Source organism: Apis dorsata, unplaced genomic scaffold, assembly GCF_000469605.1.
Source record: "Apis dorsata unplaced genomic scaffold, Apis dorsata 1.3 scaffold_527, whole genome shotgun sequence".
Taxonomy (NCBI): domain Eukaryota; kingdom Metazoa; phylum Arthropoda; class Insecta; order Hymenoptera; family Apidae; genus Apis; species Apis dorsata.
The window spans coordinates 155,395-163,611 of NW_006263750.1; the positions used below are offsets into that span (position 1 = coordinate 155,395).

At 28.9% G+C, this 8,217-nt stretch overlaps 3 protein-coding genes across 10 annotated transcripts in view; 2 read left to right on the forward strand and 1 right to left on the reverse strand.

Annotated features, from left to right (window-relative positions):
• Positions 1-3,426, reverse strand: part of LOC102678220 (neurotrimin-like) — a 54,719-nt gene extending 51,293 nt beyond the window's left edge. The window contains exon 1 of the mRNA XM_006620737.2: positions 3,133-3,426. Coding sequence (XP_006620800.1) covers positions 3,133-3,184 — 52 coding nt within the window. The 5' untranslated portion in view covers positions 3,185-3,426. The remainder of the gene's footprint in view (positions 1-3,132) is intronic.
• A 1,890-nt stretch (positions 3,427-5,316) lies between these two features.
• On the forward strand, positions 5,317-7,058 carry LOC102678595 (protein MIS12 homolog). Of its 5 annotated transcripts, none has more exons than XM_006620744.2 (5): positions 5,347-5,488; positions 5,563-5,645; positions 6,226-6,395; positions 6,485-6,622; positions 6,697-7,058. In XM_006620744.2, exons 2-5 carry the CDS (start codon positions 5,609-5,611, stop codon positions 6,955-6,957), a joined length of 606 nt encoding a protein of 201 aa, XP_006620807.1. In that variant the 5' UTR covers positions 5,347-5,488; positions 5,563-5,608; the 3' UTR covers positions 6,958-7,058. The 5 variants fall into 5 exon arrangements, with proteins under 5 accessions (XP_006620803.2, XP_006620807.1, XP_006620805.1 ...); XM_006620742.2 differs by having other exon boundaries at positions 5,348-5,488; positions 5,563-5,656; positions 6,697-7,057; XM_006620740.2 differs by lacking the exon at positions 5,563-5,645 and having other exon boundaries at positions 5,317-5,488.
• Positions 7,059-7,536: 478 nt separating this feature from the next.
• LOC102678364 (enhancer of mRNA-decapping protein 3) overlaps positions 7,537-8,217 on the forward strand; it is a 3,968-nt gene continuing 3,287 nt past the window's right edge. For 3 of the 4 annotated variants that reach the window (XM_006620738.2, XM_031512931.1, XM_006620739.2), the window contains exon 1: positions 7,537-7,862. The gene's annotated coding sequence lies outside the window, so the exon portion shown is untranslated. The remainder of the gene's footprint in view (positions 7,863-8,217) is intronic. The other variant, XM_031512932.1, reaches the window with a different exon arrangement.

Sequence of the window (8,217 nt, forward strand, 5' to 3'; positions counted from 1 at the left end):
GATATAGATATCGAGCGTAAATTCAGACACAATTCAATCATTAAATATTTTTATATTTAAATGATAAAAATTCTCTCTCTTCTATTTACTTATATCCACATCTAGTTATCAACAAATTTAAAAACTATCCAAATAATCCACTAAAAAATAAACTCATTTATTAATTCGAAACTTGTATACATTTTTTTAAAAATGAGATTCATCTCTTTCAAAATTATCTCATTATTTCATACTACCACACGCTCGACCGAATATCTCACGATATATCCACGTAAAATCTCGGTACCTTAGTTTTTCCCGATTGGAATTTACATCACGTACGAACCGAGCTGGGTCTAGGATATTAGGGATAAGAGGAAGCCGCTCCTATTATTAAGAAAAAAAAAAATGGAACAACCTTCTTCGGGAGGTTGGCGAGCCATCTTTTCGAACGAGCGAGTTACCAGAAATCTGTGAATGCCGAAGCTGGACACGGGGCACAAACGTCTCTCCGCCATCCCACCGACCATCTGCCCCCGGTCATTCTCCTACCTGAAACTTCTGTTCACCTGGCGTCCCTTCCACCTACCCCCCGTGTTACTTTCGTTTATCTTATTTTTCGGACCATTCAACAGCCTCTCCGCCAACTACTGCCACCGGTTCTTTGTGAGAGAAGTGGCTGCTGCCTCCGCGAGATACCGTGCCCTCTGCCGCATATTTTTCTCAATGGAATTTGCCAACAGCTGGAAGCGGAAGAAACGGATCCTTCCTCCTCGTCGATCCCGCGTACTTATGCAAAACGTTTAATTAAACAAGTCGGATCATGATGAGATGAACGCTTCGAATGATATAGTTCTATAGACTAGGAGAAAACGAATGCGTTTTGCTTTTTAGAATCCAGATAAATACTCGGAGAGATTTCAAAGAAATAAATAATAATGGGACGAATTTAATGGGGAAAAAGTGTGTACGAATACGTTGTCAAAATAAATATAGAAAACGATACGCGTGTGATACGATCGGTAAATTTAAACGATTTCCTCTTATTGCAAAGAATCGTATACACCAATGATAAACTAAACGTGTTTCAAATAATCGAGCGGTTTATTGGGAAAAGTACGTATTGCCCTCTGATAAATCAATATTTGGTATTGATAATTTTTCTTTTCAAATTTTTCTTCATACAGAATTTCCTCGAAATTTAAATAGGCAGATATATATCGTCACCTTTTAATACCTTTCCCTCCGCTCCCCGAGCTCTCCAATTAATCGACCGTTCGCTCGTACAACTTCATTGCTTGTTTCAATGGTATCCGACACTCGGGAATCGCAAAGTGAACTATGCTGTTCCTACGGTAAACTCCATTTCTCGCGCGTTCGCCGCGTAAATAAATGCATGCCGATCGAGCATTAAATGCACACGATCGAATATGCACAGGAATGTAGTTTACGGGGAATGTTAATGAAACAATTAACTAACATTGCTGGCAACGTCTGGCCCCCAAGGAGAATCGAATGGATAATTCAACGTTACGAATCCCAGATGGTTTGAAAGAGCGATACATCGCGTGGCTATTTATCGTACGTACGGCCGATTTATCGAGTCGTATCGTACGTAAGCTCTTATGAATGTTGGTTCGTTAGACGAATCGAAATACCCGATATATCTCTACTACCGATTTCTAACTTCTGTTCGTTAAGTGAAAAAAACTCGAACTCGTCAGACGTCCCGTCGACCGGGAAAACTTCATTTCATGCGCGTCGAATTCTATCGCGTGGAACAGCAAACGTGTAACGTTAAGTAAATGTTTCAAAAATTGATAATTCAACATCTTGTGCGATTAATCATTGTATATCAGGAAAATCTGATAGATATTTTAATATTATAAGAGAAGAAAGTTTGTGCCGATGTTTTATAAGATAAGGGTATAAAGATATTTATTTATTAGAAATATTTTTTAAGATTTGATATCTCATTCTAACGTACGATTTTAATGTGGTTCCGTATATATTATGTGACTTTCCAGGAAGTACTGATTGGTAATTTTCAGGATTATAATTTAAAACGTTTTATGACAAGGTAATTACGTTCGAAGTATTGTAAGAAATTGTCTCTTCTTTCTTAGAAAGGAATCTATCTATTTTTATGGTGAAACTTAGCACATGTTTGATTATAAATGGTACAAGTTATCATCATAAATCACTCAAGATAACATTATATCTATTGCTTAGATGTAGTATTTCTTATAAAATATCCAATAATTGTAATTATTGTCTCGTTATTAATGTTCTAAAATAATATTCAAACTAATTCTGAATCTTATCAATTGATTTTTTTTTTGTAAGACAATTTATTTCAATACTACACAGCTGGTGTAGAATAGAAATTAAATTGAATTAAATTAAACCGCGTGTTGAGTAATGTATAAACGAAATTAAATTGGAGAGTTCTATTATCACGTGTTTTATTTATCCGATCATTGAATGAAGGAATTATTTTTTAAATAAACATCTCTAGAACGAAATATTAAAGTACTCGATTGTATTAACATTGTGAATTGAAGTGTTTATTAAATAACTCTATATTTCTCGTTAAACTGGCGCACTAGGAAGAGTAATTAAGCTTTTTTTAAGACAGAGTAATTGTTCCTTCCGCAATGAACGATTACTGGACTCAGTGGTCGATGCTGCCCACAATGGTAACTATTGCTGCAATTGCTTATACGGAGCGGATGGTGAGGTAATTGTTAGCCGTGATGCATGCAAAATTATCATGCGAGTGGATTAGATCCTGTGAAGACCTTAAGGTCTTCTAGCACGATCTTCTAATCACCTGCGCTAAAGCGAAAGCTTCTGCTTGCAGGCGTTAAATCTAAATTTGATTAACTTAATTGAATCTTTGAATAGATAGTACATGCATGTTCACCGTATGGAATAACGAAGACACGTGATAAACGTATTTTTAATCAGGTTTTAACAAAAAAAAAAGAAATTTTAACAAAATCGTAAAAATATAAAAAAAAGAAATATCTTCAATATGATCATCATATCAAATCAATTATCTTTTCTGCGATTTTCTATGATTTCGAATGATTTATCGCGTCATCACATGACGATATTATCTTAAAATTCAAATTGAAAAAGATAACTCACCCTGCGCGGTAAGAAGTAATACCAAAAGACCAACAAATCGCAGCGACAGCATGTCGTCTTTGTTTCAAAAGCACTGTCAACAAACGACACAATTGGCACTATAGTTGTCGTTGGATTTGAAACTTTATTTTCAGCTTGGAGAACGTGCTTATAGAATTGGACGGTAATTTCACGATTTCGATATAATAATTCGATTGAATTAAGAACCGAACGTATCCACCGATACGAGGTGGATACCGAATACAAACTGAGAGAACAAGCGCGCGTGGTATCCGAAGAGCGGCGACGGAACCGGGCCCCCGGCTTTTTACGGGACTGCGCCGACCGGTTGCGCATTGAACGAACTCGACACGCGCCTGAATTTCTATTGGAATATACTTACACACCTACGATATATATTTGTGTAAAGGTGCCGACTACTCTATACAAACGCGTGCCTATACGAAAATGAATATGTATTCGATAGTTCAATGTCGCATAAACGTTGCACGAATTTATATCCGTTTTTTAAATAAAATTATACTTTCATTTATAACTATTCGAATTTTTTAAATAATTTTGATTTATATTACGTGTATTTGCTCTCAATGATTAACAACGAGAACGTATAACTATTATTTTCGAATAAAAATTTAATTTTTATTAAAAACATAATAATAAAAATATTTTTAATTTATTTATTATAATATCATATAAAATTATATAAATTAATTTATTATAATATCATATAAAATATGATTTTGTAATGATTAGTTAAGACATGATTAGTTAATTAGGACAATAAGAATTACGTCAAATGAAAACAGAAAAAAAGCAAATATTTATAGGAAATCGCAGCTAAGCATAAATCAATTTGTACAGAAAGATAAAAGGAGGAATACATATCGAATATCGAATTTATATGTGTACAAAGTTTTCTGAACGCATAAAATATAAGCTCACACATATATATGTACGCGCGTGAGAAGCATGTATTTGCACGATACTTTCGTCGTTCGCTTACCTCTTTCGATTCATCCATTCACTTTGTCATTGTGCATAAGACGAAAGCCAAAGAGCATTCACTTTACATTCTTTTTCTTCTCTAAACAAATTAAAAATAACATTCATAGAATATATTTTATTTTAGAATACTTTTGATTAAATAATGTCAAGTTAATATCACAGGAAAATTTTCATTACATTAAATTTAGCAATTTGAATAAAACAACACAATGAATTTATATGTAAATGTAAATTCGTAGAAAAAATGAATAATATTGTAATTATGAGAATGAAATATAAAAATATATAATTCGTAATAACATTAAGTATATTATCATATAAATGATTCATACTTTTACAAAAAATGGTGATGATGTCATTTTATGAAATATATTACAGGTTATATCTATAGGTATTTTAAACATTGTTAATGAATATGTTTATTTTAAAAAAAATTGTAGTTTTTTCTTAATACATTTAATTCTTTTAAATATAAATAAACAATAAATTTTGATTTTTTCATAATATGTAAAATAATATGATGAATATATAATAATATTTTTAAAACAAATAATCATTAATTTTTAAATGAACTTTGTATATTGCATTTATTTTTATACTTTGATTAAATTTCACTTAAAAAAGTATCTTTAAACACTTTAAACAAACGTAACAATAAAAAACAAATTAAATTTTTGATAATGCAAATAAAAAAATATTTGAATTTTATATCTATTAGTTTCGACAAAAGACTAACATTTTCATTTCCCGTGATAATAAACAAAGATCTTATTTTATTTCATATATGCGATATTCTTTTTTTAGTAGAAAACAACTATAAATTTATATATAATATTTATTTTTAAATACATACTTTATACAAAATATTTATATCAAAGTTTTTAGAATCATAAAATAAATCTAAACTATTGAATTGTTTGATGTGAATTATAAGATAACCTACTATAATATTTTATTTTTCTTAAGTTCCTAGTATAGCCATCTCGTGATGAAATTGTGAAACTAAAATGTAAAATTTATATAACTATTCGTGATATGTGTTGCTAAGCGTATAAAAAATGAAATTTAATATTTGAAAATAAGAAAATATTTCTGTCAAGATTATTAATATATTAATATAAACTGAAAAATATGAAAAAAAGGAATCAAGTATTTTCCGGTGTAACCGGAACAGTGAAATTTCATTCGCAAAACATGTCATTTGATTGGTTATTTTTGAAACAGGTTAAAATCCCGCTAAGAAACTCTGATGCCTTTACGAACGCAAAGGGACAAAGGACGCTGTCGTACGCAAGCAGATGGACGCCATGTTCATTTGTCAACGGACGTCAAGGTGTGATCATCGGAAAGAGTAAGATTGCTTCAAAAAATATGAAGATATTAAGTGCTTTCATTGAATAATTTTACAAGTTAATGTGTATTTAGAACGATATGGCATCTTTGGAACTACAAGATCGGAAGCTAGAAGAATATGAAATGCAGCTGTTTAACTTTCATTCAAGATCCGTGTATGCTACTTGTAAGGCGCCGCCGTTTTGAGTTTCACTTGAATGCTTTTCAGATTTTATAGCATTCTTGTTGTGTACAACTATATATTCTAATCGTTGGACGGGTGCACTCTGGTATCATGTGGATTTGCTCATGACTAGAGTCACACTCGTCCATTGCTTGGAATACTTTCACCAGCCTTACGGACGAAGTTAATCACAAAGACGACTACGCTTCACTTCTTTTCTCATCTCATCTCATCTCATCTCTTCTGTTCTCTTTTCTTCTCTTCTTTTCTCTTACACTTTTCTCATAGATACCAAAAAATAAAATTTGACTTTAAATCAATATATGTATCAAATTTCTATTGCATTTCTTTCTTTTATTTTTATGTGTATTTCTATCATTCAAAAGCCTGAATTAAACTAAAAAATATATATAAATAAATAATATAAAAAAAATTATATTTGATAAATATTTATTTTTAAAGCTTTAATAATGGATTTATAAATTTTTTTATTGCTAACTCTTTAGTAATATACTATTAAAAATAGGATATAATAATAGCACAAGTTATACATTCCTTTTTTTTTTTTATAGTGAAATATATTGTGAATGAAAGGATTCATTGTACAATTAAGAAGATGTGTGAGACAATTGAAAAAGCATACAAACTAAATTCTGAAGATTTAGCAGTACTTAAAACAAATCAAAAACATTTAGAAAAAGCATATTGTAAAGGAGCAATACCACACTTAACAAATATTAAGGTAATTACATTAGCTAGTAATGTAAACAAAAAAATAAAGATTTCTTTTTTCCCTTAGTATTTGTGAAAAAGTATAACTACTTTGTTTAGACTATTGTAAAAAAATGTATTGCTGTTCCAAGTAATGTTTTGTTAGAAGAGGACAAATGTCAAAGGATACAATATAATGACACAGAATTTAAAAACATAAATCAAAAATTAGAAGATTTACAACAAAGAGCAAAAAGAGTATGTATTTAAGTTTTTCTATTGTGACTATTTTAAATAATAATAAAATCTAATTTTATATGAACATTATATAGGCTACTATTTTAAATTCAATATTGAAAGAAGAACTGCAGTTTTTAGAAGAATTTCCAGTCACTGAAGAAAATATAAATAAAATGTGTTATGTAACAGAAAATATTGTACAAAATCCTGATGTAATTGAAAAAATGTATCAGTTAGTGGAAGATTATAATCAATTTTCCACAAGTCTTAAAACGACATCAATAACAACAAAAATGAAGTATAATACAGTAGATAATCTTAAATGCAAAGAATTTGATGTAAATAATTTATAAGTTTAAAATTTTTTTATAATTTAAAATAGTATAATTCTATTTGTTTAAAATAATTTTTTCTACAAATAAACTAAATGTTAAAATTTTTAAATTGATTTTATGTTATATTTTCATTGTATGAATATATTCCTAAGAGATTATTCTTATCATAAAATTAAAAATTCATATCACTTGAACAAATATCTAGCAAACTGTACATATTTTTTCTATTCAAACAAATTATTTATATTTCATATGTTAATTTTATTATACTTATTTTAATTAACATAAAAGGAAATTTCTAAATATTTAATAGTAATCAATATATGATAATTAAAAAATAATAAATTAACATAATTAAAAGTTCGATAAAAAAAAATTATATAACAACTAATTAATATTCTACATGAAAACTATGAAAATTTTAATATAAAAAAAAAACGAAAATAAAATGGAAAAATAAAAATCAAAAATTCATAAAAATTTAATAAGTATAAATACACTGTTAATCTGTTATTGACTCGTTCACTTCCAGCATAAGGTCACTTACACGATTCCCTTCTTCTTAGATATATAAAGAAGGGATATGTTAGACCAGCTACCCACAGTTAGGTTTCTTTCACATAAGCAATGAAAGTTTATACATATACGACGAGACAGGAATCTTTTTTGTGTCCACTGTGTCTTGCGTGCTTGTGTATAAACTGGCATTCCCGGTTTTAGCTTCTTTCTTTCTGTTTGCTTGATAGTCTTATATTCAGCTTCCGCGCATTTGTGTAGAAAAGACCTTAGAGTATACTAGCGCTTCTCCATAAAGCATTTCGGTAGTGGGGCTCGTCATAGTGGGGATGTTCACTTCGGCGCTTAACAAAGATTTACAAGCATTATTCCGGCACGTTTTGCTGAATATAATTGAATGAAATAAGGTGTGCTATTATAATTTTTTATTTCTTATTAAAATAATTTTTATTATTACATTAACATCAATGTTAACGTTAAGGAAAAATAATATTAATAAATTAATTTAAAATGATTCTTAATGATTAAAATAAAAAACATGTTTTTAACAAAGGTTATATATAAAATAATTTCAAATTTTTCCAAAATTATATTAATATAATTTTGAAAATAAAATAAAAATAGAAATGAAAATATTAAAAAAATAATTTATATATTTGAAATTGATTTTAATTTTATAATATTTAAAATTATCATATATTGAATATGATATATATATATATATATATATATATATATTAAAACATATTAAAATATATACTA

Excerpts from the sequence above, each read along its gene's own strand:
- LOC102678595 (XM_006620740.2), top strand. The coding sequence starts at position 5,332 with ATGTCATTTGATTGGTTATTTTTGAAACAGGTTAAAATCCCGCTAAGA. Across the intron at positions 6,396-6,484 it reads CACACTTAACAAATATTAAG|ACTATTGTAAAAAAATGTAT; the intron begins GTAATTACATTA and ends TACTTTGTTTAG. Across the intron at positions 6,623-6,696 it reads TACAACAAAGAGCAAAAAGA|GCTACTATTTTAAATTCAAT; the intron begins GTATGTATTTAA and ends AACATTATATAG.